Here is a 17,720-nt window from a genome sequence, read left to right as displayed (position 1 = left end):
GAGGCATGAGAGTCTTGATGTGAGATTATAAAATCAAGATTTTAACATTGGATTGATTATGTAATATAAGTGAGATTTGGATCAGGGTCGTTTCAGCTGATAACAAGAATGACTTTTTTCTAAGTGGAGATACTTTGTATCTAGTTGTACCTACTGTACGCTGTAGTGGTATTACATTTTCAAAATGTTCTATAATATCAACTAGGGTCAGAGAAGAAATTACACTTGTTTTAATTACAAAAACATTTCATTTTAATGACCGCTTGAGGTGGCAATCATTCTTGGGATGTTTTGTTAAGTTATTCCATACAGTATGTGCTAGATGTTGTACAATACAGTATCTAGAGTAAATAATAACATTATCTTTGTTAACCTTATAGCTATATCTCACAAGTTGTGATGCAGAATATACTGAAGAAGCCAACACTCACGGGAATGTAATATTGTATAGTATTTGTTCAATGCAATGTTTTTCACTGCTATACAGTTAAGACATTACATTATATAGTTCAAATAAGATTACAAATGTTTATTGATATAGATATCTATCCCAATCGACTTTGGACTCAGGGCCCTTGATACTGTGTATTTTTGTTATAAGCACTGGCTCAACAATGTGTAATTTTGTTTACCAGTGTATTTTTTGCATTTACACCATGAAATCAGATGAGCCGATATTATTACCTGCTTCTGCTCTGTCCTGCTCTTTTAACTGTATTTTTTTCCAGTTTCAAGTGGCTTGCTTCAAACTGTTTATTCATTTTTGGGCGTTTTATAAAATGGTTTGCAAACGTTTAGTTTCACACAAACACTAAAAAATAAACTAAAGGAGGTTCCACAGGTCACCATGTTTGCACCTACTGAGATGATGAATAACAAAATCACACTTCAAAAAGAAATGTCTCCCTTACCGTCCACCAGTTTGTCTGCAATGCATGCCTAACTGCCTGTGTCTGTTTATTGTTTTTGGTCTAACTTTGGCCCCATTTGCAGCATTGACTGAAAAATAATGTTGTGCTTGTGCAGTTTTGTTTGCGGTCAACTTTTCCCCTAACTGTTAATGGCACAATCCGCTTGCCCCTTTTTTAACTTCTCTGTCTGCTCTTTAATAAAACCATGTGACTTACTACTCAGTTAAAGGTAGAGTTAAAAGTGATTTTGGAGAATGCTGGTTGGTTGTCAAAACACTTTTTGTCAAAATCAGTGAAACATCTCACAATCCACCACCTGTCCATATTGTGTATGTGCTGACAATCTGAAAAATCCAGTGTTAATACACAGCCTTGGCATGTTTCTAATTATGGTGGACCCCGTTTGTTTACATATCCTTTGTTTACATACAAGTTTACAGAGCCTAAGCTCTGTATTAACACATATTTTCTCAGCGCACACATGGGCACGGACAGGTAGTGCATCGTGGGGATATATTCACTGAATTTAACAAAAAGTGACACCTTTATGCACAGAAAAAGCTGTATTATGGTCACCCTTTATTCTTAGCTAGAGGATGTTTAAGGCTCTGAGCCAATATTGAAATAGTTTCTCAATCATGAATAAGATGGCCTTACACGGTTTGCTTTGCTGTGTCACAAGTGTAATGCCGTGTTTAAATAGAGGCTTTGGCACTTAAGCTGGACGTACCGTCAGTGTTGCTGTGCTGTGGTGGCTTTGGGTTAAGTCAACTCTAGGTAAGGCAAGAAGATAAAGTCAAATTCACAAATATGTGCTGATAACCGTGTGTGTCCTGCAGGGTCTGACGGAGCAAAGCAGCAGCGCCCTCAGGTGACTGATGCAGAAGAGAAGAAATCCCAAATCAGTGCTGACAGTGGCCTCAGTGTCACATCTGGATCTCAGGTTGGTTCCTAGAGAATTGTGGTGTGAAAACTTGTTGTTGCTGTCAAGTACAGAATGAAATTAATGTACAAATGATACCTGGATGTGATTCACCATTTATTAATTTTTTCAGATGCTAAACATTCAAAACATACTCTTATGGTGTTGGTCTTCGATTGCTAAAACAGCTAGCGCTGTGCAGATAATTTTTACCGTCTTCTAAAGTGTAACTTTTTTTTTTCTTTCTTCGGGTTCACAGAAGAGCGACACAGAGTCTGTAACGAGCTCAGAGCCACCGATCCTGACAAGAAGCACCAGCCAGGACTCGGAGGCTAGCACAGTGGTAGGGCATGGCCAACTTACATATTATACACCTTTTTCCTGTTCATTTCATTACTTCACACTGTCAGCCTGTGTTGGATGATTGAATTAATCAACTTTTCTTTTTTCTTTACCTAATGATTACCATGAATATGAACGCTAGAAGCTCCCTTAATGCCAAGCCTTGTGCCTGTGAAACCACTCCACTTATGTGTTTTTCTAACAGCCGTCTTTTTGTTTTTCAGATAAGCAATAGCTCTGGAGAGACTCTTGGAGCCGACAGTGACCTGAGCAGCACAGCAGGCGATGGCCTCGGTGGGAGAATGCCTGCGCATCTAACTCAGTCCAGAGGGACTCTTTCTGACAGCGAGATTGAAACCAATCCGGCCACCAGCACAGTGTTTGTAAGTATAAAACCCCACCTCACTATAAGTGAAATATAAAGGTCTTACTTTTTTTGAACTAATGGATTACTTGCAAAGCTCCACAGAAAGTGCCGGGAGTGATGCATTGCTGACTAGTTTTCCACTTTTTAAAAACACCTGAAAGTCAGAGGACGTTTAATGTCCAGCAACTGCCAGCAACTTCAAGTTCAAATGGTGGTTAACAAGTGCCAGTACTTTAAGTGGGAAGTATTTGTTTTAATTTCAATGCACCCATTGGTCTGGAAAACTGCATGTGGAAAATTCCCTCCCACTCCAACCTCCCACTACCTGGCTTAAGACCATCATGTTGATCAGGAAGACGTCTTAAGATCAGTTGTACAGTCTGCCTTTGTAGACAGCTGTCTGCAGGGTTTAAACAGACCAGGGGTCTCCTTGACTGTTGGCTTTGAGATCTGATGGACACATAAGACAGTGATTAGTTATGTTCCCTTAGTGGTTCAACTTCCAACCAAAGACCATATCGACCGTGCATTTCTGGATCCAAAGAACAACATCATTCATAAAGTTACACACCAGACTTTTCCTGCCCTCCGGGCAGAGGGTCTCTCTGGTGTCTGAAACAAGCCGTTAGGAAACACTGATATTCTCTCTAGCATGTAAAGAAATGGATGGGCAAATCCACAGATGCCTCGGATGACTTGCTGCCATCTGGCCTGCGCTTCTTCAAGACTCCTTTCTGTTCTACGGGGAGGGACTGCTTCGGCCCTTTGCTCGTTAAAGTTAGCCACCGACAAAAAAAGAGATGGGGAATACTTTTTTAATGTCATCCATCAAGAGTTTCTATCCAGCCGTGACACTGATAGTTTCCCCAAAAAAATGTCTGGTGCTTTTTGCTCAGAACCACCAGCAGTGTCTTTTCTTGGTACCAACTTCATAGAGGGGGAGACAGACTTGCACAAGGTCTTTGATCAGTTGATCCCTGCCAATAGCACACATTGATGTTCAAAATAGAGCAGAAACCGATAAATCAATACTCAATCAAAATGTATTTTGGTCAATGTACTCGCTGTTGATTCACAAACAAGACCTTAACTGTTTCCGCAGGGAAAGACCCACACTCTGAAACCAGGGGCAAAAGATCAGCTAAATGCTTTGAAAAAGGGTCCGATGTCAAAGGGGTCGCCAGCTCAGCCCATGGAGGACATCAGTATGAGGATTTACCTTTGTGAAGGCCTGCTGGGTATGTTCTACTCTCTAGTTTTATTACTGCCTCTTACATTTAGCTCAAACCGCTGACTTCTTATCTAACATTTTAAGAAAACGCTATTCACTCATTTTCCTGTCAATGTAGATTGTCCTGCTTTGCTTTGCTAACATTATCTCTGTTTGTCAAGGGAAATCTTTTAAAATTTGAAACCTTAAGGTATTTCCACTAATGCAAATCAACTGTTGCTAGATGTAATGACCTTTCACTCACTACAAATTATGCAAGCTCTTACTTTTCCTTTTAATGAAACCAAAGTGAACTTTCACTGATCAGTGAAAGTTCACTTTAAGTAATTTTTAAGAGACAAAAGCAGAAGTCGGACATGTGATTACATAGAAGTGGTGAAATGTTAATGTTTTTATTGGGAAAAAGGAAACTGAACTCAAGGTGAGAGGTTATACACTGATATTGTTTTTTTTTTATCTATTGTAAGCATAGTGATTATCCAGTTTGAAATAATAAACTACTGAGTGAAGTGGGAAGTATTCACTGCTTTCTGAGAGTTTCGGAAAGAAATTTAAGCAATTTAGGTAAATGCATCTAAAACCATCTAACATTAAAGGAATATAAAAAAATAAAGAATGACGGTAAGTCAAGACCACAGCTACTCCAAATGAATTGCTGTACATTTTAATTTGTCTTTCAACCTTTATGTATAGAGATAATCTCATGAGACACGGGCTCTCATTCTCAAGAGAGACCTGTTGGACAACAACCATAGAACATAAAGTTTCAGACAGACAGGACATTAAGTACAAAGGCAATCAATCAACTATGTAAACATAATACAAAAATAATGAATTTGACCTGTAGTTAAGCTACATTATTTAAATATGTTAAAAAAAAACAATAAGACACAATTTGTACATTATATTTAAACGGATCATAAACCCACTGCCTCATCACCATTAATAATCATCACCAAAAAATGAGTGAGTACCGGTAGTTTAATTTGTGAGGCTATAAATGAGTGAGTGAACAATAAAACACTTTTAATATGTTGCGTCATACATATCAGTCTAAGCTAAAGGCTATAAATTAGTGATTAAATGAGCGTGGTATGTCTTTTGTCCTTGTCTTTGTGGCTCTGTCTGGTGTGGTCTCTCTCGGGTCTGCTCTTGTTTTGCCACTAAACCCACTCACCTCTTGGCCTAACCCCTTCCTGCTCTCGCTGCTTCTCGTCCCTCCTGCTGCTCCTTCTGGGAAACTCTTCCAGGCCGTGATAAGAGCTCCGTTTGGGATCAACTAGAGGATGCTGCAATGGAAACCTTTTCTCTAAGTAGGGCTAATCTCTTGCCTTTGCCCCTTTTCCTAAGTGTGTGTGTGTGTGTGTGTGTGTGTGTGTGTGTGTGTGTGTGTGTGTGGTGGAAGGGTGTCACATGGAATAGCTCTTTGTTTAATTTGTGATCTGTTGCGGGTTATACCTTCCTGTGTGCTGCACATCTGTGTGTTTTCTAAACAGAAGACGGAGGTGGTCAATATAAGCAGTGCTGAAGAATTTGGCAGCAATTTCCCCTCACAGAGATAAAAGGAAGCAAGAAGTCTGATTTCCATTCACTTTTAAAGCTAGAGTGTGTAAACTTTTCATATAAATGTCGGTTACATTCAAGCCATCGCCAAAGGAGTTGACACAAAGTTGATTAAGCCCTTCAGCTCCAGAAAACTCTGTATTTTTCAGTATGGCAGCAGTCACAAACTGGGGTCGCACTGGCACAGGAGCTTAAAAAAATCCAGAAAAGGGCACAATAAATGTTAAATTAATGATTCTACTGCTAAGAAAAAACCTTTGCGTACAGTAGAAAGTATAAAATGCATGCACGATCAACATAACCTCATATAGATGTGCAGACAGTGTTGTAATTACTCAGAATTCCTCATGGGGGTGACAGACTATAGCTTTAACATTTAATTCTCATCACTTACATTTTCACCAAGTTTCCTCACTAACATTCAAGTAAATGATCAACATTTCGTGGGGTTGCAGATTGGGTGCATGTTGCCTTCAAGTGCTGTCAGAGATGTAATTATGAGTTGAGCGCTCTCAAGATGAGCCACCAGTTGGTAAATTAGATTGGGAAATGTCAAGCATTCCAATGAGTAACCACCGTGTGATTGGGGTGCCTAAAATTGAAATTGGATTGGTCACTGAAATATTTTATACATCTTTTGCATCCTGTGTAAATTATTAGAGTTCAATTTCTCCCCTTAAAGTTGTCATGCATTTTGTTTGTTTTGTGGCTTTTTGGAACTCACTTTCTAAATTTAAAAAGCAGCCAACATAATAAGGAAATGGGAAATAAAAATGTAATTTCCTCAGTTAATATTTACTCTGAAATGATTAACAGTGCAATAGTCAGATATGCTGTATAATAATGTAAATTGAATAGTGTGCCTATAAAATGTTACCTTTTTAATTCAAAAACGTATAGGACTCATGATTTTGTTCATAATGTGTGTGTCAGAGTAGGGCCTTGTTTGTGGCTGCATATAGTATGACGTTGTGTGTTTGAATGGAAGTTGCCCAGCATTGCACATTTTCGGAGCCCCATGATGTGTACTGTGGACATGTGTTCAGGTAAGGAGCGCTCCACGCTGTGGGACCAGCTGCAGTTCTGGGAGGACGCCTACCTAGATGCTGTGATGTTGGAGCGTGAGGGAATGGGTATGGACCAGGGCCCTCAGGAGATGATTGAAAGGTGAAGCTTTATTCCACCTGTGTGTCATTAATTCATGCTGCCTTATTTTCAAATGAACTCTTTTGAAGCATCAAATTGTTTCCAGTTACACTTCAATACGTTTTTAATACTGCTTTGGTCTCTTAATATTTAGCTTTTCTGTGTTTTGTTTGCCAACACAGATACTTGTCACTTGGAGACCACGACCGTAAACGTCTGGAGGATGATGAAGACAGACTTCTAGCCACCCTGCTGCACAATATGGTTGCATACATGCTAATGATGAAAGTACGGAGGCCTGTTCCCAACATAGTTCTTTGTTGATCTATACCATACTATTGATTTTATTTATTCATTTAATCTCCTATATATCTTCAGCATGTTGATTTTTTGTGTGTGTTTAGTTGGAGAAAAATGACATCAGGAAGAAAGTGAGGCGTTTGATGGGAAAGTCCCACATCGGCCTGACGTACAGCCAAGAGATCAACGAGTTACTGGACAAACTGAACAACCTGGTGAACATCTCAATTTAAAAAAGAAAATCAGTAACCTACATTTCTGTTTATTGTTTTTTCAATTATTTGCACTGAACTATTTATTTTCAGAACGGCCGTGAGCTGCCAATCAGACCCAGTGGAAGCCGTCACATCAAGAAGCAAACCTTTGTAGTACATGCTGGCACTGATACCACAGGAGACATCTTTTTCATGGAGGTAGGCAAAAGGGCTTGACTGAAGTTAGTAACTAGCTTCTTGTCCTTGAAGGCCACCGTAGCTCCAGTAAAATTCTCTATATTTTAGGGGTAGACGAAGCATTGCAATCTATAAATGTTCACTACTACAGTAGATGACGCCAAATATAAGTTATGACACACTGCACCTTTAAACTTCCCTCATGGCTGTTTCAGGTTTGTGACGACTGTATAGTCCTGCGCAGCAACATCGGCACAGTGTACGAGCGCTGGTGGTACGAGAAGCTCATCAACATGACGTACTGCCCCAAGACCAAGGTGCTGTGTCTGTGGAGACGCAACGGCCAAGAGACACAGCTCAACAAGTTCTATACCAAAAAGGTTAGAAATGGCATCATTGTCCCAAATGTCCCATTTATTTGATTCACCTCAGAATATCCATGAGAAAAATTCAAATAACTCTCTTCTTTGCCTTCTAGTGTCGTGAACTCTACTACTGTGTTAAAGACAGTATGGAAAGAGCAGCAGCAAGACAGCAGAGCATTAAACCAGGTATGATATGATGCATCCCAGGAGTTTGTTATTTTTCTTTCTTCTTAAGCCTTTTGAGATTTGAGTTGTATTTTTGGGGAAATGTACTATCCCTACTTAGCTCTAAATTCCTATGTGGTTTCCTTCAGGTCCAGAGCTTGGCGGAGAGTTCCCCGTCCAGGACATGAAAACGGGTGAAGGTGGTCTGCTGCAGGTCACACTGGAAGGAATTAACCTCAAATTCATGCACAACCAGGTAAGAGGGCAACACCAGAGCAGAGAAACATCTTCTCATCTCACACACACAGGCATGTTCTCACACACGTCCTTCTGTCTCTCCCGTTTTCCTCATGTCCTTTCATCTTGTGATATCTTCCTCTATTGTCATTAAGATTAAATCAAAGGCAAAATGTTTGCAATGACTGACTACAGGTCAGATTGGCATTTACTTGTACCTAATATTTTCCCTTAGAGGAAGAATTCCTGTTTGTGCTTTTGCTTTTTTTGGATTTGCTCAGTTTGTGTTTGTGTGTGTGTGTATTCATATGCATGCGTTTCCTAAAACAATATTAACACATCCTACAACAATTTTTTTTTTTTTTTTTTTTTACATCCGTGGTGCTCAAACCTCATTGTTCATTTACTGTGTGGGAGGAGGTGAAGTGTTACTTTGTGTGTGTGTGTGTGTGTGTGTGTGTGTGTGTGTGTGTGTGTGTGTGTGTGTGTGTGTGTTGTCCATCAGTGGGAAGACTGATGACCTTGAGCAAAGACTTTTCATTAATAATTGGCTATTGAATAGCAACTTTTACATCTAAGTGTGGACCCTTGAACATCGTCATGTGTTGTCTTCTCATCTGCGCTGTTAGTCCTAGGTCGGGTTTTCTGTATTTCTCCAGGTTCATTAGAATGTGAACAACGTACTGTGGCTGAATAGTCTGAGACGTGACCGTGCTGATAGATCAGGGAGTCATTGCAGCTGACAGAGAGACACCTACATGACACAGCAATATTCCTCATCAGACATTCTCGTCTTCAAACTGTTTTGAAAAAATAAAATAAAATAAATTTTAGTTGTCAGTTCACCCAACTTACAAGATATAGCCTACATCTTTGCGTACTCTACCACAACCTTGTATCTTCTCTGTACATTTTCTCTCAACTGAGTAACAGACCGACCCCTTGTCTCAGCGCAGTTGAACTCCCCAGCCACTTATATTTCATTGTTTCAACTCTCAGGCCCTTATATTTCTTTCGGTTCCCTCTTCACAAAACCCTCTGTCGATACCAATCCAGAACTGACTGTCAGACAGGAAAAATTAAGCAATTAGCTGTTGGAACATATTGGAGCATTTAACAGCTAAACAGCCCACTATTTCCCTCAAGAGTCGGTAGACAGCAAAACTAGAGCTAAAAGATGGATGAATACTGGACTTTCATTCATCTGGCGGACAGAAACAACAATCCAAATGAATAATAATGTTGCCATTATGTGGTCGCCATGTTTGGCATATTAAATTCAGTGTTGTGGGTGTAGCTTGTTTCTGATTTCCTTTCAAGTGGCCGAAAAGTCAGTCACTGCCGCACATTTTCATGGCAGTGAGCATCTCAAATAAAACGACATTAATCTTGGTTGTTAATCCAAAACTTTCTGCTCGGCCAGATAATTTTTTATTATAATGGGGTGAACTGACCCTTCTGATTTGGATGTTGCTACACCGAGTCACTGTTATAATTGATGCCTGCTTTTCCTGACTGTGTCTGCGTTTTCTAGCCCCAGGCTCTTTGGTTCAGGTTAAGTTTTGGGGCTGTATATTGCAGGAGGTAGGAGTTTTTTCATTACTTAAAATTGGAATACAATTAACTTCAGATATGAGTTTCTCAAAGGTGCTTAATACACCATATTGCTACAGCACTTAGAGTGTGAGCAGATCAGCATAGCCATGGATACTTCCATGTGTTTTGAATAAAGCAGTTTCACCACATTATTTACTGGAGCTTTGATTAGCACCGGATGCCTTTTCCATACTTTTTATTTTTATTTTTAGTTACTAAATACAACATTGTTGTAATAAGTCAGCTCTGCAGTGGCATGGTGTTGGAGATGACATCTTACATCGTATTGGGCCTTATGGTCCGTCAGTGACTTGCCCTCACCTGTCTGTTCTGCTGTGTGAGCATGTGGTGTTGGTGCCAGCCCTTGTTGCTGGAGGAGGAGGCATGGAGGGCTCTGGGGGACTGACATGTTTAAAGTCCGGGGAAACAAAAGGTGAATCCAGCTCTCAACACTAGTCAAATCTTTAGCTGTATTTTTTATTATTTTTTTACTAGTTTTTGGGGCTGATTCCTCTTGTGGCATTTTATTTATTTATTTATTTCATATTGGTAACTTCATAGCTAGATTCTTGATTTTGAATTGGTACAAAGCTTCTGCGGATAGCGCCCTCTTGGGAGTGTCGTCGAGTATTTGTGCTCTTCTGTCCGATAATAATCCAAACCATTTCTCTCCCATGCTCTCTCCCCCTGCAAGGAGCGGAAGGTACACAACCTCTGCTGTGTTTGCTTTTTAGCAGTTACATCTTAATGGGTTCCTTTTTTGTTTTCTCTATCTTTTTCTTTTAACTGTTGTAGCTGTGTGGCAAATCTAATTTTGTGTCCTAAACTACATTTTTATATGGAACTTCCATGTATGCATCATATGGGCCATATTGCATCTCTGAGCTTAAAAAGAAATGTGTGTTTTTTTAAAACTACCTATGCTGTTTTGACATCAAATTAAAACTATCATATAATATTCACACTTCATTGAGGAAACAAGTTATGTTGAATTGGTTTTGAGCATTGAGCAGACTAAATGCATTTCTCCTCATTTAACCGTCGCCCATGTATGCGTTTGCTCATGGAAACTTCTCATATGTGCTTTTCTTTTGGTTGGTTAGCTGTTAAAAGCTTGCACCCCATGTGTTGTTGTTTTATTTTAACCCTTCATACTGAATAAAACAAGTTCAACATGGTTCATTTTTTAAATATGAAGTGTTTACTTTTCATCCAGTGTTGTTGAGTTAATAATGTTCTGTCTTGTTTTGTTTGTTTTTTTGTTTGTTTTTAGGTTTTCATAGAGCTGAGTCACATTAAAAAGTGCAATACAGTGAAGGGAGTCTTTGTCCTGGAGGAATTTGGTAATTACACCATCTATTGATTCTAGGCCTGTACTCGGCACGGCAGTAACTCAGCAACATGGCAAATGTTTTGACCAGAGTTAATAAGGGCTTTAGTTAATTGGATATGCGGTCTCCCCAAAGAACACTGGGACTCTGATGACTGTAGGTGATTGACTGAGTGATTTGAATCACACGTTAGCACTGACGTTTAGCAAGTAGCAGTCATTAAGTTGATAAAAAAGGGCCGCAGTTAGTGAGAGAAACATAATACGTCTGTACACTGTTAACGGAAGTGGGAGGAAAGAAAGTCAAGCTGTGTATTTGAACTATTTTTGTATTTTCAAACAAATAGGCCCAAGTACAATATTAAAACTAAAATGTTCCACCATAGCGAAACAATGTCCATTCTCGTGGTACAGTTAGATGTTTTTACTTATATGTTTACAAATATAATTGCTGAAAAGAGAAAGAGAAACATTGAAAAAGATATGTTTTCTAATATTCTTTATTGTACTGTTTTTTTTTCATACTATTAGACCAGAACCAATGTGTGTGTGTATTTAAACCTCAATATATCTTATCTATATCCCTCTGTGACATAATGCACCATTGTTGTCTTATTAAAAACACCCCAATTATATATTTTTACCCTTTGAAAAACTAAACTATATATTTGTGATCTGTTTTGAAAATGAAAGACAATTGTAAGCAGAGACTAAGCTGTAGTTTTAGCTTTTAAACAGCCTTAATTGCGCAGATAGAACATGACTCACAGGATGACAGTGCAGTACACGATCGTTAGATGTTAAAGTTGAGTGCCAGGCTGGGTTACTGTCGTGTCTCTGTGCTGCTTTTGTAATGTTACCCTCATCTTTGCCACTATGAAAACCTTCATTCTCCAGCAGGTAAAGTGTTGTCACCTTTCTCCTTTTCTTACTCAAGTAATTCCGTGCAGAATATTTCCTCACTCCATCCATTCCATTCATTTGTTTGTCTTTCCTTGTGCCATGAGTTTTCCCTCTTTTCCCTTCATCACTTACTTTTCATTTACGGAGATCACCAACAGACCCCATCTCTCATTATCTGATAGTCTGCCTGTGGATCTCACACAGTGGAGATCTTTGGTGTTTTTTTGGGGGGGGGAGATTTACATTTCCCAGTCCCTTCATTTTTGTCTGGATCTCAGCCTCCTCATCTCTGCTATGGGTTCACAGTTACTAATGAAAAGTCAATATGTCCTGTGGCCAGTGCGATGGTTCTGTGTCAAAAGATTTTGGCCTCTTCTAGCTGCTTCTCTGTGATTGTCTTTTACATTTTTTTAATTTGAGTTCTCTCGGGTGGAAAAGTTTGGGGAGGGGAGGTTGTCCTCCTTTCTTTCTCTCTCTCTCGCTCTCTCTCTCTCTCTCTCTCTCTCTCTCTCTCTCTCTCTCTCTCTCTCTCTCTCTCCCTTTGTGATTTTAATATACGAAGCCTTACAACCTCTGAAGTCTCCTGTTCTAAGACATCTGTGTTTTACTTTGTTCATTCTGTGGGCCATGAACATCTCACCAACAGTCACATACTCAGATGCAATGCTTTGCCTTCCCAATCAGTAGGGTGAATCTGATCATTTAAATGTATTACAAATATTAATATTCTTAAACATAACCAGGACTTACCTTAAAAGAAAAGTTATTTTAAAAAAAAAACTTTTAGCTTGTTGCCTTACTCTCAGGTTCAAGACAAGTCCGCAGCATCCATTCCTTTTAACTGTATGCATTTATGAAGAAGAAATAGGCAAAGGTTGCTCATTGCTAGTTAGCTTAGCTCAAATACTGGTAGTAAATGCCTCCGCCGAGAGTCAGAGGATAAACTTTACAACATCACTAAACGGTCCTGTGTGCTTGTTTGGACTTGACTATTTACCACGTTGTATTGCTCTCTATATTTTTTGCACTTTATGTTGCTCTTCTACTTGTCAGCACAGATGTTTTATTTTGTTGAGCTACTGACAAACACATCTGGGTTTCTTTGAGGACCGCGTGGTATGTATTTGATTCTAAAATAACAAAAGTGCAAAAATGATAGAGTGCAACCCGAGAGGGAGGCAACAAGATGACAAAAAATCAAAGTTGAACTATTCCTTTAAACCTGAATAAGACGGGCCACAGTCAATGTACTCCTGACTGTTGTGTGGGATCCTTCATGGCCCACATCTCATTTTACACCTTGTTGAAAGTCCACCCCGTAACCCTGACAGCCCCTAAAGATTGGGGGTTCCTGCTGCCTTTGAATTCTCTGTTTTGTCTCTTGCATCGGCATAGTTCCTGAAACTAAAGAAGTGGTGATCCACAAGTACAAGACCCCCATGGTGAGTTCTCGCTTATTTACGCAGTTCGTATTAGTGGTTCATGCAGAGAACTCGTGTCATGAGGTGTACACAGCAGAAATGTGCCATTTGGATCTGTAACCATGACGAAACTTCTGTGGAGTTACACTCTGAATGAATCACCCTTCCCCTGGGAAAACTAACATGATGTTAAGTCTTAAAACTGGAGCCATAATCTCAAAGGAAGCACTTACCACTTTGTAAAAATGTTAATCACTATGAGCAAAGCAATTTGACTCATTCTGTCATTAAAGGATTACAGCACCTTATGAGAGTTTGGCCCTTAAGTCATCTTACTAAGTGTAATGTTTTATCTTTACACTTAATCTCATGGGGCTTATTCACACCGAAAGTGGAAAGTTTTTCAAAAGAACTCTACTAAATAAATAACTTGACATGAAACAGAAGTCACCAGCCGAAAGCGAACCAGTTATGTTGAGATTTCGAAGCTATCCCAGTGACCGCACGGCCACCAAGGCACTTCTTGAAAAAAGCATTTTAAAACTCCACCTATCACACTGACAATCATTTAATCATATGTCTCGACAATCACAAGGTAAACTGCAGAATTGCACCTTTCAGGAGAGGCTTTCCCAACGCAGCGCTTTGTTGCAGAGTTGGTTGAGCCAGCCCCTTTGTTGTTATTTAGCTTTGATTACATTACAAAGCAATTCAAATGCAGTGCTCATCAGTAGTTTTTATCAGTTGAGTTCAAGCAAAACTGCAACTGTTGGCTGTATTACAGGTGCCCTGTTCAGCTTTGCTCTAAACAAACGTTTACACTCAGTGTTACTCACCACAACAGACATAATTGTATCCTTGGAGTCCAACAAACATGATGAATGCATTATTTTCTATATACAGCAGTCCATATTCCTACAGTATTTAGAGGGGAGCTCCTTGTTTATCTTTATCCCCAAAGATGTTACGTTACACCCAACCATTATCTTCCTCATGGTTATTTTTTCCTCCTGCAGGCTCATCAGATCTGTTACTCGGTCCTCTGCCTTTTCTCCTACGTGGCGGCAGTGAAGGGGAAGGAGGAAGGAAAACCCAAGATGCTGTCACCGAGACCCCTTGCTAGCTAGTATCTACCCTGTCCCCCTCTGTACCTCCGCTGGCCGCGCTGTGCCTCTCTGCTCTAAGACCACTGACTTCTGACAATCCCTACCTTAACTCTAAGCACACAATTCCATCTCCCTCCTCCTGTATATACAAGCCTAAGACCCTTTTTAGACCCTGTTGTGTAGACGTGTTTGGTCTGTGATGTTGTGTAAATACTACTCATGGCTGTTGTCCTGATGATCATAATAGCAACTAGCTAAATGTTAGCCTGTGACTCCCCCAAGCTCTTCTCAGTGTGAAGGTCTTCTATTGCTCTGTTTGAACCAATAGGAGACGTTAGCCCCCCGAGGCACAGAGTGCATGCAGGTCCCGTGCACAGCCTTGAAAATCCACTCCAGAGTTAGCTTACCCCCTTCTCATTACCGTATCCATTCCACCGTGTGAGTTATTCTGTGATATGTGATTACTGTTAAAGTTCCAGTCTGTCCAAGTTTAACTGGTGAAACATCCAGAAACCCTCTTGTTGTGCAGGGCGTCCCCTACAGAAATATGCTACTGTATCATGCACCAGAGCACCGCATGTAAACGCTTGTTAAAAGTGTTTGAACCCTAAAATAATGTGAGTGTTCTCAGATGTGTTCTCTTGCCCTGTATCGGCCTGCCAGGCTGAATTGCTGTTCTAGTTCTACTGTAAAACTTCTCGTCTGTGGTCTGCTGTTATCAATTGCATGTTACTATGAGGATGGAAAAATAAATATTATATATATATATTTCTATATATAGTATTTATTTAATATATACATATATTGACTGTACATTTCTCTGGAAAAAAAGAAAATAATGTTACAAATTTTTGATTTGCTAGATGTGCAATACATAAGTAGTTAGCCATTGCCAAAGCCAGTTAACTGGCTTCCACAGGGCGAGGAATGTAAGAAAGACATTTTGTTTTCTATATATAGTTTATTTTGGTAAAGATGATGACTTCAGTTTGTCATGACTGAGTTTGTCTTCTGAACTCCGAATCACACACAGAAAATAAACTGCTGCTGTGTTTCCCGCTTTGGGCGCAAACTTTGGGGCATTTTGCACTCTGGCCTCATCCACAATCCGTGATGTCACGACGGGTATTCTTAAACATTCTGAGACATTGCTGTCATCTTCTCAAAGGTTTTAAGTGGTAGTAGAAATGCGATAGAATCTCCTTCCATTTTAAATTCAGATGCAACAAGCCATGTGAAACAGGTCCTTGCTCATGTTGTCATAAGCAGTGTGTGCTGTTCCTGTGCTGAACTGACACCACTGTGTAATCTGTGATTGTATTAATGTTATTCAATAAGGGTGTCAGGATTCTCCAAATCGTCGAAGAAGAAATACACAGCGGATTGGAGTTCGGCTCCGGCCAGTTTACTGCACGTCTTCCCCTTCTCTCTCTCTATTTCAGCAAAAGAAAAACTCTTGTTTCTACATCACAGACTGGGTTGTGATTAAAGTACAAAATCCTCCAAACTCACAGCAGCAGTTTTCCATGGTGTGACCAGTCTTTTAGATGTGTTGAAGCCTGTGGTCATCTGCTCACCAAGGAGTTCATCTTAAAGTCTTAATGTTGTTTCTGTCTCGTGGTAGTAAAGAACGTTTGAATCTGGTCCCATTGCTGGCCCATTAACTTTCACAGTGAGAAAGTGTGTGTTTGTGTGTGCGCATTTATGTGGTGAACAGTTTCTCCAGATCAGCAATATATTGGTACAGCTATATCACTGGATAATGGATTTTCTTTTCCTTCTTTTTTTTTATTCTGAAATGCTTGTATTTTTTGGGTAATTTAAGAAAATAAAATAACCAGTAGGATATAAAAAAAAATGCTGTTCCATTACACAACACCACACATGTTGGTGCAGAAAAAAAGGCAAAATTTGATCTAAATCATTTCAAATATTGAGGACACAGCTTTTTCTGCTTTAATCAAAAGGATGTTTTTTTTCTGGATTATTACAAGTCATCTCTTTCATTGTATTAGCCAGCTGCTGTAATGATGGAATAAATGTACTGAGATGCCAGGTGTAAGTATTCCAGTATTTGAGAAAGTATTTATAGAATATGTACAGCTTCGGCAATAAAATAAAGTTGTCGCAAATAAAGTGGTTTAGTTCATTCTTTTCATGAAGAAACTAAAATATGATCATTAAAAGTAAACAAGTGGAAGACAGAAATTAAGATTTTTTTAACATTCATTTTAAGTTTCCTGAATACTTGAGTCACAATTGAACACCTGTACAACCATTACAAGTGTTAAGACTGAAGGGAAAACAAATAGGCACATTATTTAGTGTCCACAGAGGCCAGACTACCTAATTGTTTTTTGGCTGCAGGAAAATATTTGAATCTTGAAATAAACATGCGGATTAATTTCAGTAAAAGCAGAGTAAGCTTGAGCAAATGAATAGATGACAAACTCTGAAACATGAGCACTATGTGCTTTTTAATAACAAAATAAAGGCAGGTCATGGGTATATCTGAAGGATCAGTTTACTGACATTACAAAAAAGTGCTTTATCATTTAACCAAGTTAGTTTTGGGTGACGGATGCCCAAGAAGATCCATTTGAAACTTCTGCCACGTCCCAGTACAATATGTGAGAAAGAAAGTCGAGGTTTGCTGCTAAAACATTGATACATTTATACTTGGAAGAACAGCATTGTTTCTTTGTAGAAACAGTTCCTGCTTCTCTGGATAATCCTGAGCTTTCTGTCCATGGGTTTAACAGGGACTGTTTCTTTGATAAAAACCAGTTCCACTGGGAGATCTGTGGTATATCCAGATAAACAGAAGGTGGTCATTTTGTGTAAAGTGTATTGTGTTTTACACAGGTTATTCAGCTGTACCATTTAAAAAAAAAAAAAAAAAAACAATACTCAATCCTTAAGTTTGTCAAATACACTTTAAAATCACAGAATTAGGAAAAACATGGTTTTCACTGGAGAGTTCTGTTACTTCAGACACCACTCGAGTTAAGAAAACTACAAATGTTTTTAAATTTTCATTTTTGAAAGGGGCTTCACACTGCTACTTCTAGTACAGCCATTGTACTTTAAGGCAAGATTGAGAGAAGCTCTACAGAATGAAGTCTAGGACACCACATCTGTTGTGAAGGCACAGGGTTAAACAGTAGAGGTAGCAGGATACTGTAGCAGGCAAGTAATAAGAAACACACTCTTAAGACAATTTAAATCAGGTATGCGTCTGGTTCACTACTCCCTATATACAGTAACAGACACTCAACGGTTAACTTTATACTGTAGTGAGCAGTAGTGAATAACTAGTTTTTTTTTGACTTTTCATCAAGCAACATGGAGGACAATAAATACAGAGCATGTTGATATTGTAAATGTGAATTGATTGTTGAAAACAGCCAGGCTGTCTTGAGC

General features: G+C 39.2%; 1 protein-coding gene across 4 annotated transcripts in view; it reads left to right on the top strand.

The window, feature by feature from the left end:
- The window catches only part of madd (MAP-kinase activating death domain), a 46,434-nt gene extending 31,532 nt beyond the window's left edge, over nucleotides 1-14,902 (top strand). For all 4 annotated transcript variants that reach the window (XM_080027426.1, XM_080027427.1, XM_080027428.1 and 1 more), the window contains 14 exons: nucleotides 1,751-1,854; nucleotides 2,093-2,176; nucleotides 2,400-2,558; nucleotides 3,645-3,780; nucleotides 6,383-6,503; nucleotides 6,665-6,770; nucleotides 6,887-6,997; nucleotides 7,088-7,195; nucleotides 7,390-7,554; nucleotides 7,653-7,725; nucleotides 7,854-7,960; nucleotides 10,811-10,880; nucleotides 13,166-13,212; nucleotides 14,208-14,902. In XM_080027426.1, the coding sequence (XP_079883552.1) occupies nucleotides 1,751-1,854; nucleotides 2,093-2,176; nucleotides 2,400-2,558; nucleotides 3,645-3,780; nucleotides 6,383-6,503; nucleotides 6,665-6,770; nucleotides 6,887-6,997; nucleotides 7,088-7,195; nucleotides 7,390-7,554; nucleotides 7,653-7,725; nucleotides 7,854-7,960; nucleotides 10,811-10,880; nucleotides 13,166-13,212; nucleotides 14,208-14,318 (1,502 nt within the window). In that variant the 3' untranslated portion in view covers nucleotides 14,319-14,902. The remainder of the gene's footprint in view (nucleotides 1-1,750; nucleotides 1,855-2,092; nucleotides 2,177-2,399; nucleotides 2,559-3,644; nucleotides 3,781-6,382; nucleotides 6,504-6,664; nucleotides 6,771-6,886; nucleotides 6,998-7,087; nucleotides 7,196-7,389; nucleotides 7,555-7,652; nucleotides 7,726-7,853; nucleotides 7,961-10,810; nucleotides 10,881-13,165; nucleotides 13,213-14,207) is intronic.
- Nucleotides 14,903-17,720: the final 2,818 nt, after the last annotated feature.

The sequence above is a fragment of the Ammodytes marinus genome (genome assembly GCF_949987685.1).
Source record: "Ammodytes marinus genome assembly, chromosome: 1".
NCBI lineage: Eukaryota > Metazoa > Chordata > Actinopteri > Uranoscopiformes > Ammodytidae > Ammodytes > Ammodytes marinus.
Note: the sequence above shows the minus strand (reverse complement) of the source record. Positions and strands in the feature narration are given on the sequence as shown.